At 45.0% G+C, this 25,508-nt stretch overlaps 2 protein-coding genes and 1 pseudogene across 4 annotated transcripts; all 3 read right to left on the bottom strand.

Annotated features, from left to right (window-relative positions):
• Positions 1-1,917: 1,917 nt before the first annotated feature.
• Positions 1,918-9,685, bottom strand: LOC310827512 (multicilin-like). Of its 2 annotated transcripts, none has more exons than XM_083703677.1 (5): positions 9,432-9,685; positions 9,242-9,314; positions 7,754-7,971; positions 6,649-6,759; positions 1,918-6,259 (listed from the first exon to the last, which is right to left on the bottom strand). In XM_083703677.1, exons 1-5 carry the CDS (start codon positions 9,483-9,485, stop codon positions 5,834-5,836), a joined length of 882 nt encoding a protein of 293 aa, XP_083559803.1. In that variant the 5' UTR covers positions 9,486-9,685; the 3' UTR covers positions 1,918-5,833. The 2 variants fall into 2 exon arrangements, with proteins under 2 accessions (XP_083559803.1, XP_083559804.1); XM_083703678.1 differs by having other exon boundaries at positions 5,824-6,256.
• Positions 9,686-11,048: 1,363 nt separating this feature from the next.
• LOC310827626 (multicilin pseudogene) lies at positions 11,049-13,072 on the bottom strand (annotated as a pseudogene). The gene is made up of 3 exons (XR_014568572.1): positions 12,831-13,072; positions 12,197-12,272; positions 11,049-11,173 (listed from the first exon to the last, which is right to left on the bottom strand). The product of XR_014568572.1 is annotated as a multicilin pseudogene (transcript).
• Positions 13,073-17,859: 4,787 nt separating this feature from the next.
• On the bottom strand, positions 17,860-23,844 carry CCNO (cyclin O). The gene is made up of 3 exons (XM_083703666.1): positions 22,953-23,844; positions 20,338-20,523; positions 17,860-18,778 (listed from the first exon to the last, which is right to left on the bottom strand). Exons 1-3 carry the CDS (start codon positions 23,283-23,285, stop codon positions 18,299-18,301), a joined length of 999 nt encoding a protein of 332 aa, XP_083559792.1. The 5' UTR covers positions 23,286-23,844; the 3' UTR covers positions 17,860-18,298.
• Between the last annotated feature and the right edge of the window lie 1,664 nt (positions 23,845-25,508).

Below are 25,508 nucleotides of genomic sequence, written 5' to 3'. Positions count from 1 at the left end.
ATTGTATGCTTTAAAAAAAATTAAGTTGCTTTGAGACAAAAAATTGTTTTATTAAGCAACCAATGCATATTTAATCATCATCGTAAGTGGTTTGAAACCTAGAGGGGGAGGAAGTCCGAGGGGCAGGAACTGCCTTCTCTGAATGGCACCCCTCAGTCTTGAATGCAAAAGTTCATTTGATGAAAATAAAAAGACTTCTCCCACTCACTTCTATTTTCTGCTCAGTGGACTCACTTTCATCTCTAGCACCACTAACCTGAAATGTCACTGATAGTTGAGAGGAGGCAATCAGCTGTTTTGGTCCTGTGACCTCTCATTCATCTTCCTTGACATCTCAAAAATATCAGCCTGCAGTTTCTATAGGGCTCCTAATAGGTATATTTATTTTAAATGTGTAAATAATTTATTTTTCATATGCCAGTGAAGGAGCAAATTTAATTTCCCATAAATGTGCAGCACATTTATTTATGTTAGAAACTGAGGGCATTTCCAGAAAGTCACTATTTTGGGATGGCATCCAATCATATATTCAAGATCATGAAATTCAAGTTGATGTGGAGCACTTGCACAACAAAGCCAGTCCTTGCCCGCCCACCCCCAATCAAACTTTTTGCAACAAGGAAAGTGGTGGGGAAATGTAGTAGAAAGTTTAGGATAATGTTTGCTTAACAGTTTAATCCTATACATGCATACTCATTAAGTTTCATAGGACTTACAGTATTATCATGAAAGCATTTCATGCAAGTGGTCACAAAGAAAACGATAACAGAAGGTGACAGAAAAACAGAGAGAAAAGAGGGTGCCCTTTTGGGTTCCAGCCCTGCCCACTCCTGGCTTTATCCCCACCTATCACTGGTCATGGTCCCACCCACCACTAACCTGTGAAAAGGTTTCTTATCCCTAAAGGTAAAGGTACCCCTGACCATTCTGGGGTTGTGGCGCTCATCTCGCTCTATAGGCTGAAGGAGCTGGCATTTGTCCACAGACAGCTTCTGGGTCATGTGGCCAGCATGACTAAGCCGCTTCTGGCGAACCAGAACAGCGCACGGAAACGCCGTTTACCTTCCCGCCGGAGCGGTACCTATTCATCTACTTGCACTTTGACGTGCTTTCGAACTGCTAGGTGGGCAGGAGCTGGGACTGAACAACGGGAGCTCAGCCCGTTGTGGGGATTCGAACCGCCAACTTTCTGATCAGCAAGCCCTAGGCTCTGTGATTTAGACCACACCACCACCCACATCCCCCTTCCTCATCCCTAATGACTGCCTAATGCTCCTGTTGAAATCATTGGGACTTGGCTTGACTTTGGCTAGCTTATATACCAGTTTTGGAACTGTGGTTCCTATTAACTGTATGCAAAGTTGTTCAAAGGATGTGAGGTGAGCTAGAAATCTGACACTTAATATTTTACATTGTGAATAGGAGAAAAAAGGTCTCTTTGGGGACAATAGCATAATGGCTGGACTAGGATCTGGGAGAGCAGGGTTGAAACCCCAACGTACCCTTCAAGCTCCCTGGGTGACCTTGGGCCAGTTGCTGTTCCTCAACTTAACCTACCTCACAGGGTTGTTGGGAGGATAAGATGGGGAGAACCACGTACTCCACCTTGAGCTCTTGGGCAGGTTGGGAGAAGTGTGATATAACTGTAATAATAAAGAAATAAGCAATAAACTAAAATGGGCACAGTTGGCCTTGGACCATCAGGGCTTTCGACAGCTACCATTGTAAGTTTCCAGATATTTCCAGGTAATTCAGCTGTGGGGGGATGCAAGTAGCCAAAGTAATAGCAGTTTGAGCAGACTTGAGGAAGAAAAAGCCGGGTCAAAGACCGCCAAAGAGATTTTAATTTAGTGAGCTCCTGATTAAAGGTTTTTTTAAAAAAACATTTTCTAACTTCATGACAACTAAGCCACCAGGTTAATGCTGATTATTTCTTTAAATGGATCCAGCTGTGTGAATAAACTTGAGGGAAATTACAGTTTCTTATTTCCCCCCAAGATTTTGTTTAAGAGAGTGTGAAGTAAATATTGCAAATAAGTAGGCATTAGCTGACAAGAGTTTGAACAGGTGTCTGGTGCGAGGAGGGACAGCTGATGGCTGTTTTTGGTACACCTACTACAGCTTTGCAGAAAACTGCTACACTTCTTGACCTCCCTACCTTCAGCTACCTGCTAAAAACGTACCGAAAATGTAAACAGTGGCACATGACCAGGTTTAAATCAATGTGTGGACCAAATGAAGGGAGATCTTGCTTTTAACGTTATGAAGTCACCTCAAAATGGTATGAGCCTTTTCTCAGAAGTTGGCTGAACGTGTCCTGCTTCTTCATTTAAAAATAAGACTTCTGAGAAAGTAGCGAAATAAAAGTCAGTGAGATGCCAGTGACTTGTGATCAGCTTAAGGAAAAGAGCCAAATCCAACAGTTGAAGGGTAACAGAACATTATGAGGAATGCTGCACTCAAGCCTCCCACAAAGCATTAAAGGCTAATGCAAGTTAATGGTCATGTTTGTGTTTGTATATTCCCACTTTGGCTATTTCTCCATAGATTAGATTTGGAAGCAAACACAAGCCGTATAGTCTAACTGCAAAAGCAGGACCAATATGACACCATGGGAAAGAGTGCAAGCGAAGAAAACAGCCCCAATTTATTTAAGCAAAGTGGACTGAGTGGGAGCCATTTCATACTCTGGCACAGCTATATGAGTGTTGCAGCAGTGTTTTTAGTAATAAAAATAACCATGTAAAGCGGAGATGAGGAGTTAATTTATGGAGGGTATTTAAGACCTTTAAGATTCGGTTGCACAGACAAAATCTCTTCACCAACATGTGGGAGAGGATATAAGGCAGTTGGTTTGTGGTGGTCATGTGGAAATGAGCAACATTACAAATCAGCATAGAATCGTAGAGTTAATCCAAGTCTGGGTTTATTAACACTATTTAAAGTAGATCGGCTCAATTTACTTTATAAGGAACTCATCCCTTTCCTCCTGGTGGTGGCACAACTTCTTATAGCACAGAACTGGAAAGGACTTGGGCACCTGCATATCACACAATATGTGACAGAATGTGTGGACTGTTGCCTTATCTGAAAAACTGACAAAAAGGTTACATGTCTTGAACAACACATCCGATGCGGACGACTTTACTGACATATGGTACCTGTTTATAAAATATTTGAATGAACACTCGGAAGACTGGCACCCACCGACTTGTGCACACAGATTTATGGCAAAATCTGACACCCTAATCTTCTGTTCCGGGGGTGAAGACTTCCCATGATTCTTTGTGGGAAGCCATGACTGTTTAAAGGGGTATGATACTGCTATACATGTTTAGAGCAGATGAGGTGTAAATTAGGTGAATTAATCTCAGTAGGTCTGCTCTGAATAAAACTTAGCTGAATACCACTCAGAAATATTTATCATTCCTGGTTCAAATCAAGCTGAGGAAGTATAGAGGCAGTGGGTCACCAGGCTAGTTACACTCTTTGCTCAGATGAGCACCAGCACTTGCACAGAAATAAAAACAATGAAATCAAAAGCCATAATGGACACAAAAGCATCACTGGAATTCTAGGTGGGGGGGGGGGATGCAGACTATACAGATATCAATGTACAAAGCCTGGTTTTGTAAACTTTTGGATATTATAAAAATTATATTCAAACATCTTAGCTCCACACAAAAAGAAAAAGGTATGCCTGGATTTAGTATTTTTCAGTGGTAAGTTTGAAATAATGTGGGTAGCAAAATTTTAGAAAGATGCCACTTAAACCAAGAACATTTGTTCCAATAACAGTAATAATAATAAGCATATAGACTGGATCCACAGAACTTATCATGACTGTTTAGAAGTCTCAATGGACTGTATTAGTAACCAAGACTGAAAAAGATCCCTCCTCTGTTTTCTCCATTGAAACCTTCACATTTTGCTAGTCACCGGAGAACTTCTTGTATAGTGATCCTTCATAGATTTCCCTGAGGACACCCAACCCTCTACTTGCATACCTCAAAAGCAATAGAAGCACTGCAGTCTCATCCTTTCTAAATCAGAAATTGGCTTCTTCAAACCCTACCCCCCAATTTAGACAGGCTGCTGGGTCTACTCAAGGGACCTTTAGAAGAAAATGGAGGAGGGGGCCATGTACTTCAATGCTTCTGGCTGTGGTGTTAATTTAGAAGGAAATTGTGCATGCAGATCATTCTCCCAAGCATTACAGCATATACATATACAGAAAATAACTTACAGTGCATTATAAGCAGCATCTAGCAGAGCCAGGCATCAAGCAGCCTTGCAAATAAGTCTATTGATGTGGCTAGTTTACAAGGGGGGGGGAAATATCTCTGCTTACATGCCTATATATACACACCAAAGCAAGCCATTTGTGGCACAGTAGGCATCTGAGGGAAAGGGGGGAGGGGGCAAGAGGAAGGAACCTAACTCTTTTCCAGTTTCTACAACCTCTGCAGCATGGTTGCTTACCTTGAAGCTACAACCACGACCACCCTGCCAAACACACACTCTCCTACAAGCAAGTCCCATAGAGCTCAGTGGGGCTCATTTCTGAGTAGATTAAACATGCATAGGATGATTTTCATTTTTCATTCTACAGACATTGGGGTTCTCTAGAGCCTGCCGATATCTCCATCTTGTGCATGGATGGTATTGTTTTGACTATATAAGTAAGGACACTCACACCTGAACATTGAAAATAGAGGAAGATCTTTTTACATTAAATCAACTATTTTAAAAGGAAACAAGGCGGCTCCTGTTAAACCACCAATTCCCAACTAGTAGATGGTCAGGCGGCAGTGGGGGTAGAATTCTCATCAAAATTCCATCATAGAATTTTAGAGTTGGAAGGGACCCTGAGGGTCATCTAGTCCAACCCCCTGCTATGCAGGAATCTCAGCTAAAGCATTCATGACAGATGGCCTTCCAATAAAAAAGAGTTCACCACCTTCCAAGGGAGTCCGTTCCAAGCTCTCATCAAACAGTCCCCTCTCGTCAGGTCCTACCCTCTGGAACCAATGGATTCAAGTTACAAGAAAGGAGGTTCCAGCTAAGCTTTAGAAGAACTTTCTGACAGCAAAACAGTGGAATGGGCTCCCTTGGAAGGTGGTGGATTCTCTTTAACTGGAAGTTTTTACACTGAGGTTGGATGGCCCATCTGTCATCAAACAAGGATTAGTGAATATGTTACAGAAGTCTACAGGACATGGTTTCCGATTATGGAGGAGAAGAGGAGGAGGAGTCTGGATTTCATATCCCACTTTATCACTACCCTAAGGAGTCTCAAAGCAGCTAACAACCTCCTTTCCCTTCCTCCCCCACAACAAACACTCTGTGAGGTGAGTGAGGCTGAGAAATTTCACAGAAGTGTGACTAGCCCAAGGTCACCCAGCAGCTGCAAGTGGAGGAGCGGAGACGCGAACCCAGTTCACCAGATTACGAGTCCACCGCTCTTAACCACTACACCACATTGGCTCTCTGGAGTGCAATCATGGGCCAGGAATCCAAAACAGAAAACATGATTAGTAACAAGAAGTTTGGCATCAGCTTACTTAAAGGTAGGTGTGTGTGGGTTGGGTGTGGGTGTGTGTGGATGTGTGGGTGTGTACAGAGAATGCTCTGTGTTTGTCCATTTAAAACAGATGTCTGGACTTCCAGCTAAATATTAGCAACTCTGGTTGACATCAGTCAGCTGTCAGCAGTAGACTCCACCTGAAATGCCTTGGTGGAAGCAGCACTACACAGGAAGGTGAGCAGTTCTTTGGCAGGAAGTCACTGGAAAGAGAGGCAAGTGTAGTCGGCTGATTACATCCTTCTTTCATCACCTGGGAACCCATCTAAACTTGTGACCCCCAGTGGCTGTCCTGACCAGAAATGCATTGCCTTGGGGGAAGGCCAGCGTCCGAATGTTACAATGCTCATTGATGGCGGTTGTGAAGGACACCCCTTGCTCCAGTTCACTGCCTCGGAGGTCCAGGGAACTGTGGCTGCTGCATGTCTGCAAGCCCTGGAAAGCACCATACATGTGGATTGTTTCGTTCTCTCCCCGAGGGCGCTTTGGGCTTCTCTTGTCATCAGCAGACTGCAAGGCTGCATTGCATCTGTCAGATATTTCCCGCAAAATTTCGTTCACTTCCATCTCCTCCTCCTCTTGCTCAGCGATGGTCACCTGCTTGAGGCTCCTCTTGTTGGGGCCATTGGCAAGGGAGAGGTCTGTGCTGTCTTTGCACTGTGGGATCATCAGCTTCTGCCAAGAAACAAAGATATCAAGCACTCTAAGTCATTCAATGCATGAGTGTATGTCAACCTGGAAGCGGGGGTTGGAAATCAACAAGTCTAATGTTTTTTAAACCAACAGCACCCCCTACAGAATAAACTGCTGAAAACCCTCATACTCCTGAAGGATATAGGATTGTGGATCTGACATAGTTACCCACTGGGATTTACAGCACCATAGAATGACCAGGGTTCAGCTCCTGAACCTTATTTGGTACCTTGTGGTGAAATGAATGTGTCCTTGGGCAAGTGGAGAGACAGAGGTTCCACTCTCCCCATACAACATCAGCAGGATTTCCAGATCAGCAGAGACAACTGCCAGAAAAGATGCCAAATTGAGAAAGACATTCCAGTACTTACATCCAGCACAGAGGCAAGCTGCTTCGCTTGGCTGGCCAGTTCCTTCAGATGGATATTTCTTTCCTTCAGGGAGGCAATTTCCTCCTGCTTTTGAGACAATGTCACTTGGAGCTGTCGGGAGATAAATAGGAGATGAAGTTCTGAAAGTCACTGGAGTACAAAGAGTGATTTGCTTTCTCCCAATCTGGTGCCCTCCAGAAGTTGGATTACAACTCCCACCATCCCTGATCATTGGCCATGCTGGCTGGGGCTAATGGGGATTGCAGTCCAAAACATCTGGAGGGCACCAGGTTAGGGAATGCTGCTGGGGAATGTTTGTGTACTGGCAAGCAGATGTCAAAAGGTTTCTTGATCAGTCCTCTGGTGGGCCACTGCCTTAGAGGAAAGTTTAAATGTATATTTTTTGTCAATATGCTCCTCTCATTCTTATACAGCACCCCACTCATTTAACTTTGCAAGTACATTTCAAAAGCCACAACTGTAGTGTGTTTAGGTGATAATTTCCAACCATCTTAGCAAGTCCTGCAAAATGCAATTTTACAGAGGGGAAAACCCAGCCAAAGTGAACAGAAAAATCATTTTCCATAGAATTTGAATCTGTGATGTGAAGTCCACTTCACTGGGAATAGCTGTGATTAAAGCAACCATTGCTTCCATTTGGTATAATGGATGGTGGATTTGTTTACATTTTATTGAAAGCTAAAGGAAACCCTGGATCCTTCTTCTGTGAACAAATTCCACAACTCCATGTGTTTTTACTCAAAAGGACAGTCCACTGAGTAGAATGAAATTTACTAGCATAAGTAAGTTTGCAACCCTGCAGTAGGGCCAATCCAAAATAGTTTAAGAATTACAAATGGACATCTCAGTCTGCAAGTCATTTACAAAGCTATTCATATTCAAGTAGGACCTATTAAGGTTTTTCTTTAGACACAAGTGTCACTGAAACCAATGCAACTTGCTTTCATTTAAGTAGGTATGTTTCATCTCAGTGTGCGGTTCCAACTTAAATCCATGTCATTGTCCTAAGTGGCTTCCTGCTAAGAAACCAGTCAGGCTGGCTTCAGAGTAACTTTCTCCCCCCATATTCATTTTATTTTTATACCTGGTTGTTTTCCACAAGTGCATCCCCTAGAGCTTTCTGGTTCTGATTTGCTAAGTCTTTCCAGTACTGCTCAGTGGAAGAGATGTTTTCTGCATTCATCTGAGAGGCAGAATCGTCCTCTGCAGGCTGACGAAAGCAAGGGCTGAAGGATCTTCCATCATCCACAGGGAAAGAGAAATCAGCGCATTCCAGCAGAGGTGGCATCAGAGAGGATGGATCTAGGGAGACCAATAAGAAACAAGTGATACAGCTGATTGACTCCTTATTTGACATGCACAGGTCAAACACAAGGTGCTTCTGGCACAATGAATGGTGACTTTGAAGTTTAGATGAACGGCAAACAAAACATGAAGTAGTTTAAGATCTGCTTTGCTTTTTGAAAGACTAATTAGGACCCTTGCATGGAAGAGTGGTGATCTGGGCTGAGGGCTTTAATTATTTCCCTTAACCTGTCCTTCCCTCCCACAGTAAATAGCAGCTTTGGTGGGGTTTGACTGGGAACAAGCTGCAGTTCCAAATCAGTCTCCATACTCCCTGCAGCTGCTTTTAACTTTGATACAAATTGTGGCAGATTCTGAATATGGATACCCTACATCTCATCTAGTTGAACCTTTGGAAACAAGAGCAGCCTTTTTCATTGGAGGCTGAAGGTTGCCTGCCTGTGCTTTAAAGCAAATCTCATTAGTCAGTCACCTTAATTATCACTTGCATTTTAATTTTTATTGTGTTTTATGTTTTAACACCACATAGCACCCTTATATTTTATGATAAGATGGTATAGAAATGCTTTTCTAAATAAATACCTAAAAATGCTGTCTAACAGAAATTTGATGCGTATTTACTCAGAAATAAGTTCCATTGTGTTCAGCTGAGTTTCCTTCAAGGTGGAGATGTATAGGTTTACAGCCTAGGGGTTTAAAATCTTTAAACACAAACCCACCCTGAGGGTCAAACTAGCTGTGGCATTGAGAGATCTATGACTGGATCTCCATCTTATTTGTTTTGAATTTCCAGTAGGTGAAAGGTTATGTGAGATCTGACTGGAAACATGGTACTGAGAAAGTGAAGTTTAGTCTCTTCCCTCTCTCACCATTTTCCTAATTAAATTTTCTCCAGTGTCCTAAATTTGCTATTTCATCAGAGGGCAAAACATATCCAATCACAGATCTCTCATCATGCCTAGTTTAACTCTTAGCCTAATCAATGAGCAAAAGTATTTTGTGAACTAAATAGGGTTATAGTCCTTAGCTGATTTAACGATATTTATCAATCAAGAAGGATTCCCAGATTAACTGGGTAAAAGTGTTTTAAAAAGACAAAAAACACACCAATAAATACACTGTTTACTTCTGAACAGACCCGTGCAGGATGCAGAAACCCAAAAGTTTTAACCGGTTTTTAATGCAGCTGTCCGCACACTAAGCGTTCGTCCTAAAACTGCCCTTTCCTCTTTGAAAGGCGCAGTTTTAAACTGGACTCAATACTTGCCGGATATGAAGTTATCCACGGCATCGCGAAACTCCTGGAAATCAAACTCGGGCTCGGGTTGCAAGCACGGGCTCTGAAATATACAGAAGGAACGAGACAGTTAGGGGAAAAAAACACCTTCTTGATTCTCAGGTTCTTCTCGCTGCGCATTCTTCGGCAAGTTTCAGTGTACGCACTTAATAAAACGCACCTGAAAATCCACCGGCCATGCTGAACAGTGGAGCCGGCAAGCTTGTACTGCCATGGCATAAGGAGAAAGCAAGAGGCGCTATCTACTCAGCGGCACCTAAAGGAGGAGATGCAAGCTCAGCAATCCCTGCTGAAATGTTCAGAGTAAGAAATAAGCTGGAAAACCCAAGCGCACGCTTCGCCACCGGGGCTTCCCTTTACGTCTCTTAGAGCACTCTCATTGGCTAGCCTCACCAGCCAATCAGATTCATTTGAGCGGGGCATTCCGCAAATCCCGGACAAAAATTAACCCTGAACTGTATAGTTTTTCAGGTGGGACGTACTAGCCACGCCCCTTGCGTGGGTTCAAAGAGGAGAAGATTCCTAGCAGTATAAGAACCCATCAACCGCTTAAACCGACAGTCAATTTGGCTTTGCAAAAGGTCCTCACGCAGATTTAACCGATTTCTGGGCTGCGATCGTAAATAGTTTAACTTTTTACCTTTATCCTCTGCATACTGCATTTTGTTTTATTGATATGGCTGGTGGCTGATGCAAATAAAGATTCATTCATTAAAAGAGATGAGCTAGCTTCTGTTTTTCTTGTGGGCTGCATCCAAAGTGCTTCGAAACATTACATAGTCTGGTGGCTATTTTCGGGGGGGCGGGGCTCAGATTTCTTCCCAGATAAAACTGCCCAACCGCGCAATCATGCTCGCGTTTATTCAGAAGGAAAGAGCTGTGTTCAAGGGACGTTACTTCCTAGCCTATCACCAAAAAAAAAAAAAATTTTTTAATGATGCGGAGCGGGAGTGACTTCGTCCGCGTCCCTTGCCAAAGGTAGCAGCAGCATCATTGCAAAGGAAGGCAGCGCTTATGTCTCGGACTAGTCCTGTGCTGCAACCGGCATTTATTGCAAAGCACTGGAAAACAAGGGAAGCAACTGCACTGCAGATCCACAAGATACACTTAAAGCACATTCAACGCACATTGGTCCCCCATCCCAAAGAATCCTGGGAACTGTAGTTTGACAGGGAACTGCAGCTCTGTGAAGGGAAAACGTCAGTTCGCAGGATTCTTTGAGGCAAGTCATGTTCTTTGAATGCGCTTCAGCTACACCCCGGACCCACTATAAACAGCGCCATTTCCGTTAACTGAGGTTTCCCGCTTCTCTCTCTCTCTTTTTAAAAAAGATCCTAATTCTAGTGTGCTTTCATCCATGAACCATACAGGAAGAGAGGTACTTGCGCCCAAATGAACCCCTTTAGGCGCAATCTAGGGAGGATCGCCTTTGGTCGTGTGAACCATGAAAGTTTGGTGCCCTACTGCTGTGAAGGGGCACCCTTAGGGTGGCACACGCTGCCTGGGGCGGGTCAGGGGGTAGTGCTACACAGGCTGGCCTGCTGCCATAGAGGACGTTATCAGAGATGATGCCACTGCCAGACCGGTTGGCTTCTTCGTGTGGAATTGGGTCTGGGAGCATTTTCTCCTTGCAAAGTGTCTTGAGCCAGCGCTGCTAGTTCTTTCCCCCATCATAGCCCCGACCCGGATCAACCTCGACTTTAAAAGGGGAGGTGTCATCACGCATAATGGGGTGAACGGCATCACGTCTGCTTCGGGCCCAGGTCTGGGAAACGTGTCAATAAAAACCAAAGAGGATGAGGGGGCGACGGTTGTCAACTACCTGCTGGGTTGTTGCAGAAACTTCCTGCTGAAAGACGCCCGTGCAGTCGGCTAAGTCTTGCCAATCGATGGTCGACAACGCTAAAAAAAAGGGGGGGGAGGCAGGTCAGTGTTTATTTAAAAGGGCAAGAGCCTGGGAAGTTTTAAAAAATGCAAGAAAATCATGTTAGATTTGTCAGTATAGAAACGCAAATCCTGTGTGTGTGTGTGTGGACTACAGTATTTCATTCCAGATTAACCAGTGCTCTGGTTGTGTCGATTCCTGGGACTAGATGACCTTTGGCGGTCCCTTCCAGTTCTACGATTCTATGAAATACAAATTGCTAAAGGAGTAACCTTAGTAGTGGTCTCTTCTCAAGCAAGGCACCTGCGGTAACTGTAAAATCTAAAGTGCAGGAGGTCATTAGGGCTCCCTTAGCCACGCCCCCAAGAGAGTTCAAAAAAGCAGACAGCTCTGTCTCTGTACCCACGCACGTACAACAGGGGTACAAAGCATACTGTTTAATCTATTAGGATCATAGTCGCTGCAAGCCTACAGGTAGTTTCCACTGAACCCTGGATGCTTACTTCCGATCGCATAGGTGGTAGTCACTCCGGTACTCCGAGAAGAACTGTTGGGATTAATGGGTCATGTCCATTCATTTCAGTGAGTCTACTCTGAGGAAAACCAGGTGAAATACCACCCACTGAGCTCCAACCAAAGATACACAGTCAGCTGAAACACAAATCTTTAGCTTTTAATTCAAAATGCAAACAACCTTGCACAGAAGAGTTACCATTAAATGACTAGCATTAAGCAGATACGCCATCAAAGAAAAGGAAAGAAGTAGGCAACCTCTGCCTGATTATTTTCCTCCGTCTCTTGACTTCCTCTGCTAATCTGACACAATTATGAAATGCTTATTATCACCTCATTCATGTGTCAGAACAAGGTTCCCCCCCCACACACACACATTAATTATTATGATGCCCCAGCATTTTCCCTGCTGGAGGGGAGGCAATTTTCGAGCAGTGTTCTCTTGCGTTTCTCCTGCGTTACACCACGAACTGCAATACGAAAGAGGGTAGTTGAATGGACTTTTCTTTAAAAAAAACCGCACTCACCTAGATCTACAGAATCCGGAGGTGGGTCATTATAAATGGCTATTGGGTTGCATCTGAGGTTGATATTCCGTGGCACCTGTCGGCAAACAATCACAAACAACAGCATTAAGGTTTCAAGGTTTCTCTCCTGGGCACGTTTACTTTAGAGAAAGTGAAGCGCCACTGGGGAATTACTTCCGAGTAAACATGCAGAGGGCTAGGTCGGCATAGCCCTTTGAATCCTTACTACTGGGTAAAAGTACCGGTACTTAGGAGTGTGTTGTAAGGGCAACCTTATGTGGACAAGGCATCTAAAACAAAACCCTTTGCAGTAGAAACACCTCCATCTAACTTCAGATGGCAGCTGGTGGTTGTTCTGCAGGCAGAGGGCTCTGCACGTGCTCAGAGACACTCCTTTCCCGGCTATTAGTCCCCATCTTGTAGCGGTGGTTGCATATTGGAATAGCCTTTTTTCTTGGTCGGGGGCGGGGGAAATGCGCTTGCTCTAACCGCTGGGCGACGCTGTCTCCCGCCGCAGAACGGCTGCTGCAGGCAGGGAGACAGGTTTCCCCGGCGTTTATTTCTGCCAAGAGCAGATGGCGAGAGGCTGGCCGGTCGGGCTTCGCAGCCTCGCCTTCTCCTTCCAACAACGCACCTTTCTCTCTGCTTTACTGGCCGGCTTTTTGCCCAGCCGCTCGGCCAGATCCTGCACCCTGTTGGGGCACAGGCTGCCGCAGGCCTGCCTGCCGCCGCGGCTTTGCATGGCACTTGCTCGGCCGGCTGGCTGGGCTCGATCTGAGCCGCCCTTCGAGGGGAGCCTGGCCGCCTCTCTGGGGAGGAGAGAGCCGAGGGGAGGCGGGCCGGCGGCCGATTGAGCGCCAGAGGTGGCGCCTTCGCCTTGGCACGCTCCAGCCTGGCAACAAGGGAGTCCGGCCCAGCCCTCTCCCCTCCTCTCCTCTCCCCTCTGGGATTAGACCCAGCCGCCGCCGCGCGGAGCCCACGCGCCAAAGTGCGCCCTTTCGCCAGGCATTGGCGCCGCGGCCAACCGACGAGCGGGGAGTTGCTTCGGGAGAATTCTCCAGGGACGGGAGGCGAGCCGATCGGGAATTCACTTGTCCCCATGGCTCAGTCTGCTCTGGTTCTCTCAGCCCTAGAGATTGGAGGGTGCCTCTGAACATGTGCAAAACACCTATTCCCTCCACCACCACCCATTTTCACAAGAACAGCCTGCTGGTCAGGGGTGCCAACTGGGATAAAATATTGGGGAGCCCAGGTAAGCTCCGTCTCACATGACATGGCGAGCACACACACATGCACGCGCACACAGAATTTGAATGGCAATGGCCATCAACTTTGGAGACGGCGGCCCCCTCAAATATTTTACTGAAGAGCTGAAGGGACCTGGGCCCCTAGGAGTTGGCTCCTATGCTGCTGGATCCTGCACATGGCCGATTCTCACAGTGGCCAACCAGAGCACAAACCCTCTCGTGGTTTCCAGCAATGCATTTGGAAGCATTTCTACTTCCACCTGTGGAGATATAGCATTGCATCGATAGCCCTCTCCTCCAATAATAATAATAATAATAATAATAATAATAATAATAATAATAATAATAATAATAATAATAAATTTATTATTTATACCCCGCCCATCTGGCTGGGTTTCCCCAGCCACTCTGGACGGCTTCCAACTGAATATTAAGAACAGTACAGCATCAGACATTAAAAACTTCCCTAAAGAGGGCATTAATTTGTCTCAGCCTCTTTTAATGCCATCCAAGTTGGTGGCCATCCCTGGATCCTGGGGGAGTGTGTGCTGGACTATGCGCTGCATGAAGAAGTACTTTCTTTTATCTGTCCTGAATCTTTCCACATTCAGCTTCATTAGACGCCTACAAGTTCTAGTGCTATGAAGGAGAAAGAAACCTGTTTCCCAGCCCACTTTTTCTGTGCCATGCATAGTTTTATAAACATCTATCATGTCACTTCTTACATGCCTTTTTTCTAAACTGAAAAGTCCCAAATTCTGCAACCCTTCTTCCTTTTTTAAAAATATATTTTTTATTAAATTTTCTGTTTTACACTTGAGAATATACATTTAAACAACCTCAGTCAATGGCTTCCCTTCTCTTTCCATGGTTCATTTTGTATAGCATAAATCGCTGTATATTTTATATAAACTAAACCATTCAGTATTCCATTATTACTTCCATCAAAACTTATTTACACTGTTGAATTTATCTTAATGCTGCCAACGTTTTCAAGTGTACACAATTCCCCCCCATATATTCAATAAACATTTTCCAACCTTCTTTAAATGAATGTTCTTCTTGTGCTCTTATTTTATAAGTTAGATCTGCAAACCGCGCATATTTCCATAGCTTAAGTTGCCATTCTTCTTTGGTTGGGACCTCGGTCGTTTTCCATTTTTGGCCTAACAAAACACGGGATGCCAACCCTTCTTCCTTAAGGGACTCTCTCCATCTCATAGATCATTTTGGTTGCCCCTGGCTGAACCTTTCCCAACTCAGCCCAACCCAGAACTAGGCAGGTTTGCTCAGATGTAAGTCTTAGGGGTCCAGCAATTCCCAAGTTAAGTGTTCTCACACAGGACCAGTGCCTTAAGCATCACTGAGCATCTCTTGTGGTGGTTCAAGTGCTCATGGGCATTGCTTGATTAGGTGAGATTTGATGGCTTGCAGGTACCTGATCTACACAGTCAGCAGGATAAGGGGATAGGGCAGACTGCAAGACAATTGAAGAGTTGATTGAACCTTACATCATTGAGTTTGAGTTCCAACAGGTATCAAGGGAGTTGAAGTCTCCCATGACTACCATATTGCTCCAACGTTATGCACTTGGTGCCTGGCCAGTTGAAATGGCACAGATTAAATGCATGAAAGGCAGAGAGCCTAAAAGCTCTTCCCATATCTGGTTTTATCAGGGCAGAAAGAGTGTGGAAGCTCTTCACCTTGCTTACCTTTTCTCCCAGGCTCTGGAGGCCATTGCAAGATCTCGGATGGCCCCAGAAGGTAAGGTTGCTTGTGCAGGGAATGTAACCCCCGGGTGTAAGATACAAGTCCACTCTGTATCTTGGTTAGTTGGAAGGCCTTCCCGCTCCAATGGTTTGATGTGTTGCTACAGCAAGATTAGGGCCCCCAGGTCTTTTCATTTTTTAAAATTAAGTATTGCAGGGCTAGATTCCATGGAGCTGCATGGATCAAAGTTTCTTTTGAGCCAAAATACAATAGTTTAGGTTGTATACACACTCCTGTTTTCTCTGAATCCAGTGCACTCCCGCTGCCAATTTAGGAAGTGGTGTACACACATTGACCACAATCCGTATCTGCCCTGTCATTTCTTATTAAATACTGTGCTTCCATGTGTTTCCTCGTAAATTGCCTTAAATCGGAATTGAGAAAAAGAATGTCCTCGCTGTACTTTAAGCCAGTAATGTGTGCACAGCCTACGTATGGAGAGAGCAATTTAAAACTCGGTAGTGCAGGAGCATCTCCAGCGGAAAGTCATGCACAGAGGTTTTCTTTGCAAGCTGCCACTCACATTGTACATTGTGACATATGGCAAACGAATCCGTCAGGGTGTGTCAATGTATGCTGAAATGGGTATCGCCAAAGGTGGGACATAGGGCATCCATAAACCAAGATTGTCAGGTGCATCTGTTACAAGGAAACCTTGCACTACATAACAGGTGGTCCGTGTCCTTTTGTAAAAAAAAAAGGGGGGGAGGTGATGGTAGTTTCTTTCATTTAATACAGACCTGTGGAAGAAGTGTAACGAATCCTATTATGGCTGTTGCAGCTGCACTTTGGTGCAAATCAATGAGCCAAAACACAACATCCTCTGGGACTGGCATCATTCAGATTCTCTTCTGCTGGCTTTATCTTGTCCTGAGCTCCTAGAAATGAGTTCTTGTCTTTTCACGTTGGGTGGTGAAACACAATAGAAGGATCTGAACTCTGGTCTTGCTTTGGAGGGGAGGGCAGGCAGGCAGGCAGACAGGCAGACAGGGAGGACAGCTTTCTGCCTAGCACTGGCCTTATATGAATTTGATGGGTGGGGGGAACCTTCCCTGCAGAGGCAGGAGGAAAAAAGAAGCCTTCCTTACTCTATTGTATGTCTCTACTGTATAAAAAACTTAGGCTCCGGGGTGGAAGTGCCAACCCTGACTCCTGTGGCACTACAGGAACATAGGGAGTCGCCTTATACCAGGTCAGATTATTTGTTCTTCATAGTATTGTCTTCTTTGGCTCTCCAGGGTCTCAGGCAGGGGAATCTTCATGGCACCTACTATCTCATCCATTGGAACAGCAAAAGCTTACAGGGGGTGGGAAGACTGCATTGGAAATCCACCTCCCCAACGAGCCTGCATAGCTCTGCACACTGCAACAAGGTTCCCATTCCAGGCTACCTACGGAATCCTGAGCAGGAGCACACCTCACTGGAGTTGGGGCACACAGTAACATTTTCTAACAAGTCCCATTTGTCTTTTTTATTGTAAAATACATTTTTTGGGGGGGACATGGCACATAAAAGGGAAGGTGAACCAAGTGTGTAAGGGTCAGACTCCACATTACGAAGCCGGACCTGTTTTGGAACGGAGGTGGCACCAAAACACAGTAGTAGAGTCTCCCAGTTAGGTTTCATGGCCAGAAATAACTCTGGGTAGGAGAAAATCAGCCGAGGAGAGGGAATGAATGAGGGAAAGCAGAACATGGTGAAGATGTTCAGCACTCCCCTGTGGACAACCTTCCAGAGACTGCATGGAAATGGTAGACAGGGCCAGAGGACAAAAGTGAGCAGAGCAATAAATATGAATTGTAGCTTTGTACAATAGAAGGGACACGGATAGAGCTGTGGGTTAAACCACAGAGCCTAGGGCTTGCTGATCAGAAGGTTGGCGGTTTGAATCCCCACGATGGAGTGAGCTACCGTTGTTCGGTCCCTGCTCCTGCCAACCTAGCAGTTTGAAAGCACACAGTGCAAGTAGATAAATAGGTACCGCTCCGGCGGGAAGGTAAACGGCGTTTCTGTGCGCTGCTCTGGTTCACTAAAAGTGGCTTAGTCATGCTGGCCACATGACCCGGAAGCTCTACACCGGCTCCCTCAGCCAGTAAAGCGAGATGAGCGCTGCAACCCCAGAGTCGTCCATGACTAGACCTAGTGGTTAGGAGTCCCTTTACCTTTTACAATAGTCTAGTTTCTTCACACACTCACACATCCATCTCTGTCCTCCATCCAGGAAAGTGACAAGTACTATCAGAGTTCAAGGACACATTCAATCGAGGGGGGGGGGGGTCAGCCAGGAGGGTGCAAAGCTGATGAGAGGACTGGAGGCCTGAGATTCCACATCCTTGATTTTCAACATTTAATGCCAAGATATGGGTCTAACTCCAAAACTGCAATTCTAAACACATTTACTAGATGGTAAGCTTCCTTGGGCACAGGGGACTTACTTCAAAGTAAACATGCGCAGTATTGTGCTGTAAGGGACACAATAGAGGACTGAGTCGTTTTTAATACCTGGTGATTGCACCAAACACAGTCACATGGTGGGTGGGTTGAGGGATGTGTGGAAGTGTGGTAGGCAGGGGGGGTGTTGCTGAATTCTTCCACCCTGTAACCCTCAATCCACATAAAACAGAAAAGGTGACATGCCAATGCCATTACAGACAATTACTGATAAAAGCTTTATTAGATAAATGCCTTTACAGTACTGTTGTCTTTCCTATGGCTGAGCACTGAACTATCATCTCAATAAATACAAGCCGGCATAATGTACACTGTTTACAACTTCAATTTGTTACTTAAAATAATGCAAGTGCAATATAAGACAGGTTTACTGTGCAAATAAGAATTTGAAATTACATTTAAAAGATTGGAGAAGCCATTGCTTAGTAGATTACGTTCTAAACCAACAACATAGCTTCCATTACAAATAAATATCATGTAAAACTCATTGAAGAGACTATTGAACAAAAGTTTAAAAAGAGAATACTGTTATTTTAGAGGTATTGCAACTATCAGTGGTCCTTCTGTACATGCATTTGAAAAATCGGACAAACTTTCAAATGCACGGTCTTCAAGTATTTTTGTTTGGTCGGCTCATTTTTCTAAGTGCAGACACTGATCTGAAATCTCAGGGGGTAGCACCAGAGGCAAAGAGTCCTCATTCAAAGATACCAGTAAGTGCAGCTTGTCCAAGCAATCTTGTAAAACCCCCTCTGGATAGTCACTTAATTGCAAGTCCAGCGGTTTCTGATGCTGCAACATCTGATCAGCCAGGCCCAAGCAACAAACAGCCAGCAAGGAAGGCATGTATTTGTTGAAAGCATAGTCGGCCAGGCTAAGTTCAGCCACCCCTTTGGCCAGAGCTTTGGCATTCTCGGCCTCCCAGGCGTCAACTTCACAAGCCTCCATCCGCATATGAGTGAAGTGTTCCAGGAAGAAGCTGATGGTGGGGGCTGCCAGGTTGAAGTGGAGTTTGTTCAGAATGATGCACTCCAGGTTGCAGAGCTGCTGGCGAGAGAAAGTGTCACAGCAAAGAGCGAGGAGCTGTTTCGCCTTGGGTGGGTGCACTTCCACCTGAAAGGCATGCAAAGGAAAGAGTGCACACCATTAGCACAAAATATAAAAGAAAACAATGCCTGTGGGTATTTAAGAACAGGTACAAATGTGTTACTGCTATTATATTCCCAAAGGTAAAGCACTTCTCATTATCACCTGTAATTTAGTCAAGGTCAGATGCAATGCAACTAAACAGGAACACTTTTAATATACTGCCCACCTCCAGCCTGGTGGCAGTTCAACATAAGCTTAACTCTCTTCTAGCTAAATTATGTCGGAAACCTTGTGGCCTAATTTCATGTGCCTGATGAGGAAGGAAGAAACAGGGAGAAAGGGAATGTGGAGAGAGAAAGCACACACATGCTCAGAGGGGTGACAGAAGCAGAAATAAAGAAAGGAGCATCCTAGCTACTTTTGATTCTAACTCTCCCTATTACAGCCACCAGCCCCATCAACCTCTGGCCTACCCTTCCCCGCCAACAGATTACTCCTGAGGAAAAATGGTGCTTAACAGAAAAAGTTTCCTACTTTTGATTCAAAACAAGAGAATTAAATTGCCTCAATTTGACTTTGCACAATTATATTTTTTAAGGTTGTTGCTCATCTCTACAACTGCTGTGCACACCTTCCCTGTTTGGGAGAAATGTGGTGAACACAGTGGTTTAGATCCTAAGTTAAGCTAGTTTAACTTCACAGAACTAAAAGTTCCTGTTCTCTCTTCCCAATTGCAGCTACCTGTGACCACAGAAAAAACTCTCTTGGAGGGTCAAGGGTCTTTCCTGAACTAAATGAGATGGGGGTTTGAGGGGCTGCCTATGGAAGGAGGAGATGGGAAACTTTCCTTCTATAAATATCCTTATGATATCTTATGATCCAAGCATGAGTTCAGGTGATCTCACCCCACATGTTCCTTCTCACTTTGTGTAGGAGGACTCCTGATCTTTCCAATAGGCTTTTTGAGGGGCACAGATGGCTGCAAGGAGGAAGGAGGGAACAGGAAACTTTCATTCTGTGAACTTCCTTAAGTTAGCTTATCTGATCTTAGGATCCAAGGGATATCAAGCTGTTAGCAGTGAAATACCTTCTGGAAAGGCCCTAAGAGTCTGAGCTACATGTCTGCCATATTATTTACATTCTTTCATATAAAAATGAATCTGTTAGGATGGAAATGGGTTGAGATATTTGAATTTATGAACAGATCTTTAGTATCAGAGTACAAAGCCATGTAACCTACAAGTGACCCAACTGTAGTCAGGAACCTCATGTAACTTATTGGAGCCTCTTAAATCACTATGGTTCAGAGATCCCTTCTGTTATATGCTGTTCTTATAGTATGTATTCAATAGCAATAACAAACCATACTACCTAAACAAAGGAGAGGGCTGTTATTATGATGATGATTATTTTACTATTAGGCAATCTGTCAGTATGTTTTTTATTAAGTTTTTATCATCGATGTTTCGTAACGTGTTTCTAATGTTGTACGTGGTCCTGAGATATTTTAATAAAGGGAAGTATATAAACTGAATTAATCATAATAATAAAAAACAAAGGGGAGAGCCTCTAAGTCTTTGTACCTGTTTGCAAGAGATGAAGAGGGAGGTGACCCCTAGGAGTTGGAAGCAGTCAGCAGCCACTGGGGTGGTGGTAAGGAAGCGGTCTAGAGTGTTTACTGCCAGGCATAAGGACTCAAAAGAAAAGCCAAAGTGTTTATGCACTGGAATTAGCCAGCTGATCAGTTTGCACCGAGCCTCTGCAGTAATCTGGGAAGCAGAGAAGAGAAAAGGTTACGATGGGAAAAGAGGCAATAATGAAATATAGAGGCAACCATTTACTGTATTATAGACTCTTATTAATGAGAACCAAAATATTACATCAAAGTTTTAGGACATTTACGGAATTCCTTACTCCTGCCTTGTAAATAAGTACTATGTATTAGTTTCAACTGCAATAACAAAATTATTCTCCCATGTGTAATGATTTTTGTGAACACCAGTGACAGGAATCAAAGAAACCAGATTATCAAAAGAGCTGCCTGGTTTCATGATGGAGGTTTTTTTTTAAAATTTGTTTTAAGGCAGCAAGATTTTTGCAATTTTTGTGGTGGCTGCAGAAACCATCATGCACAAGGCTACAACATAAAGCTTATGTCCCACATGCACAAATAGAGGAGTTATAAAGGACTGCGTAAATGCTGAAAGTAGACATACAACCTTTTCACAAATGGAAGCAGACTGCTGTACACAAAAATGGGAAAATATATTCTAAGAGGAGGCATGTACGGAGATGTACTACTCTTTCTTCAGTGTCTCCCACATAGAAACAATGAAGCACATATTGGGGTAGAGGGTGAAAATTAGTAATGGGGTTCATCTAGGCTTGCCATATGTCAGGAAAATTCCTGACATGTCCTGGTTTTTGGGGGGTGGATTTTGCCGAAGCGGCAAAATGTCAGGGAAAACCCAGATGTATGGCAACGCGATGGGGAAAGCAGCAGAAACAGCTCCAAAAGCTTATTTTGGGGGGAGGTTTCCCCGAAAAAGCTCAACAATTTGGGTGGTTTCCTAGGTTCATCTCTCCACATACCATCTCTAAGTGTTCAGATGCACTTTTACTTTTTAAGCCCACTTCTATTTCATGATCTCTTGCTTGCAGTTGTTGTGAACTTCATTTCCCTAGTTATTATGACTGACTTATAATCCACACCCATTGTTGTCATTTAACATTGGTAGTATTTAATATTTAATTACACCATAGTTGCCCTTTATTGTCACCACTCCATTGCACAGCTCACGTGATGGGTGTACCAACATCTATTTTTTTGGTACAATACCTACGTGCAACAATAGACACACACATTTCATGGTGCACACTTTCCCCCTAACCCTCCTTTGTAGTTAAATTGTGTGTGAAAGGTATAGGGAAATACAGTAAAGTGTGAAAAGATATTTGTGTGTGAAAATGCTTTCATGAGGTTATAAAGCCACTCATACTCTATTTTTCAGCAGTAGCCTCCACAGACTTCACTGGAGTCGAAAAGCAGGAAACGACTGAGAACTGAGTAAATTCGAAGCAGCATGTGGGATGCTTTACAAATGTTAAGCATCAGCTTAAGATGCTCACAGGAAAGCAACGTGCCAGAGGTAGAATGAGACTGCAGAGCAGAAGCACAGCATGCCAGACAACTATATGCAGATAATTATGCTATTCTTTGCAGTTGCCAAAAATGACAAAGACATACAAAAAAATTACAGTACGTGTAACAAAGATGGTGATGTTGGATGTGGAAAATGAAAGATATATTCCAGAATGCATTTTCTAGATACAAGCCAGAGCATAGTGTATAATTGGTACTCTCTGAGACTCCCTCTAAATGTCCAATTTCTTTTAAGTTCAGGTTCCACTCCACTGACAGCTCTTCCCAATAACCTCTGATCATAACTTCCCAATGTCTCTCAAGGACAGCCTGTCAGGAGCATTAAGCTTTATCTTATCATGTGGTTCTGTCATCCCAAATTTGCCTAAGAGAAAGCCTTCGGGGTCTGTTTTCTTCACAGAAAACACATGAAAACTGACCATCTTGTGTGACGACCACATCTATTGGTGTAGCCAGGATTTATGTTAAGGGCAGCAGAACCTCAGTTAGTTATTTTTATTGATTTACACCCATGGTATTTGTGTGAGGATCAGCTGGAAAGCAGCTTTCTCTAGCATGTGTATGGATAAACACTGAAACACGTGTATCTGTGATGCCGATCTACCCAGTTTCATACTGCTTCCTACATAAAAAAGTTAGGGGGGTGGGGGACACGAAGGAAGGAAAAGAAAGAAGAAATCTAGGACTCTTCATACATCACACAGAATGTGAATAATGGGGAAGAGCCGGAACGCACCTCTTGTCTCCGCCCCAAAACAACCTATGAAATATCTTACCTGTGCACTAAGTGTACTCAAGAAGACTGTACACGGGAGCTGGGACTTTGCCCAGTCAGAGCGGACACAATTCTGTTCCCACGTTTACAGGATTCGGTGTCAGAGAGAGATGAGAACAAGAGTGTACAAAATACATGAGTAGATGCTCACTTTCTAACCTCGCCAAAAGTTGCCCGCGATTCCCTTTTGTGTATTTCATTCGGGTTTGGGGGGAGATAAAAAAGCAAAACCCCGCCACCTCCACCCACCCTCCGCTTACTTGCGGCTGCTGGGCCAGCGGGTCGAGCGGGTGGAACTTGCCCTCCAGCTCCTTTCGGAAGCGGTACCAGCTCTGCCCGTAGTCGCGGAAGGTCTGCCTCTCCAGGGCTCGCATGGGCTCCCAGCGGCGGCGACCCGGGGACCCAGCCCGGCCGGAGAGGAGCCCCACCGGGGGGGCCTTGCTCTTCTTGACCGGCGCGCGGAGCCCGAGGCCGGCCTCGACGGCGCCGGGGGCCTCGGGGCGCTCCTCGGGGGTCACGTCCTCCGCCCGATGCCGCTTGAGCGGAGGGCTCCGCCGCCTGCCCGGAGCCTCGCCAGGGCGGGTCGTCACCATGCTGCCGCTCCGGCTGCTGCTGCCGCGCTTATTGCCGCCTCCCGGGCAGCGCCGAGGAGCAAGAGGCGCGCGGGGCCGGCTATATGTTAGGGAGCGACGCCCCGCCCCTGGTCCCGCCCGCCGAGGGCAGCGCTTCCCCGGCCCTCCACTTCGACGGCTTTCCCGGCGAAAGAACCGCTCTCGGTTCCTCGGCGGCGGGCCGCCTTTTTCCCGCTTGTGTAACCAACTGCTGCAAGCCTGGAGGCGGGGGAAGAGTGTGGGGCGCCCGTCAAGCGCCGAGGGGACCCAAGAGGGCCTTTCTTCCACCTCTCGCGAAGCTCCTATTTCCTCCAAATAAACTTCCCCGTGGTGTCGCCGTCCCCCGTGGAGGAGGCGCCTGCCATTTTGTTGTGGTATTTATTTCCACCCCCCACCGGGGACTCGCCTGATCTCCCCATTCGAAATGGGCATCGAAATAGTCACGATTTAAGCACAGACATTCAATAACACACTTCAAAACAGGGTGGTTTGTGTTTTTAATTCGTTTATTTAGCAGCTCCCCACGTTTGGCTTGTCTCCCTCCCCCCGCCCCCCAGCCAAGCGGGTGGGATTTCCTGGCCTGCAAAAAAGAGAAGGTCCCTTCACAAACGCTTGCGAGCAAAAAAAGAAAAAAGGTGACAAGGACGACGCCATCTTCCCTCACAGCCACGGAACCTAACTGCCAAGTATCCCCACTCCACGATACAAGCTATATTCTCTGTTCATTCAGACGAACTGGTACCCGCACCAGGGTCCATCTGCCACATGAAAACCACCAGAAAGGTTGCTAAGCGGTGGCAGTCCCATATGGCTTAGATGTCTATTCCAGGCCACCTTGAAGCCACCTTTTCCATTTAAAAGTTCAAGATGGCTTACCAAAGTTGCATCAAAAATAGGCCTGACTTGAAGTGCTTTACACCAGGGGGATAAACTTTTTGATCCACTAAAAAGGTGTGCAGTCTGTTAATCAGATGACCTTTTTAATAAAGCCGGCTGATGGAAAATTCCACCTTTGAAGAGGCATCTCCCCACCTTACACAGAAGGGAATGTCTCTCCCAAGACAATGCTCTTGTGTTATTTGTTTTTAGATTTAATATACGGTACCTAATTAGTCCATTTTAAACTTTCACTGGTTGACAGCCGTTGTTAAAATAGTTGCTTAGCAAATTGGGTCCCAAAAATGGCATGGAAATTCTACAAGGAATGTGCAGTGGTGGCAAAGATACCAGGCAATTCAGGAAAGTGCCTCTATATTTCAGGTGCCCCCCAGGATAGAGTCACTGCTACATGTAAGCCGTACTGCCACATCAAAGCATTTCCAGGCAGCTTATATGTTACTGGTGTATTGTTGTTGTTTAGTCATTTAGTCGTGTCCAACTCTTCGTGACCCCATGGACCAGAGCACGCCAGGCACTCCTGTCTTCCACTGACACCCGCAGTTTGGTCAAACTCATGTTAGTAGCTTAGAGAACACTGTCCAACCATCTCATCCTCTGTTGTCCCCTTCTCCTTGTGCCCTCAATCTTTCCCAGCATCAGGGTCTTTTCTAGGGAGTCTTCTCTTCTCATGAGGTGGAGACCTTCTCATGAGGTCTCAAGTATTTGAGCCTCAGCTTCAGGATCTGTCCTTCCAGTGAGCACTCAGGGCTGAATTCCTTAAGAATAGATAGGTTTGATCTTCTTGCAGTCCATGGGACTCTCAAGAGTCTCCTCCAGCACCATAATTCAAAAGCATCAATTCTTCGGTGATCAGCCTTCTTTATGGTTCAGCTCTCACTTCCATACATCACTACTGGGAAAACCATAGCTTTAACTATACGGACCCAATACTGGTGTATTAGACCCTCACAAAGTTCCTTCTAATTTTACCTTTAATAGTAGCACAGGAACGCATGGCTGAAATAAAGTAAATGGATGATGATGCAGTCAGCAATGTCTTGTTCCCTAATACATAGTCCTATGCTGATTCTTGTTGTCTGGATATGCTGTAGATTATGGCATTATTCAATAGAATGGCAAGGAAGCTTCCTGCAAGTTTGGATCCAGACTAAGTTGCAGTTAGGTTCTACTGAAGTCAACTTGAAAAGTTAGTAAGATTGATAGATTTCAATAGGAACTGGCACTGTAACACTATCCATGTCTACTCGGAAGTCTCATTGGGTTCAACGGTTCACCTGAAATGTGCAAGACCCTGTATCCAACCGG

The sequence above is a fragment of the Podarcis gaigeae genome, assembly GCF_964106915.1.
Source record: "Podarcis gaigeae genome assembly, chromosome: 11".
NCBI classification, from domain to species: Eukaryota; Metazoa; Chordata; class Lepidosauria; order Squamata; family Lacertidae; genus Podarcis; species Podarcis gaigeae.
The sequence above is the reverse complement of the archived record's forward strand: the minus strand, read 5'-3'. Positions and strand labels throughout refer to the sequence as shown.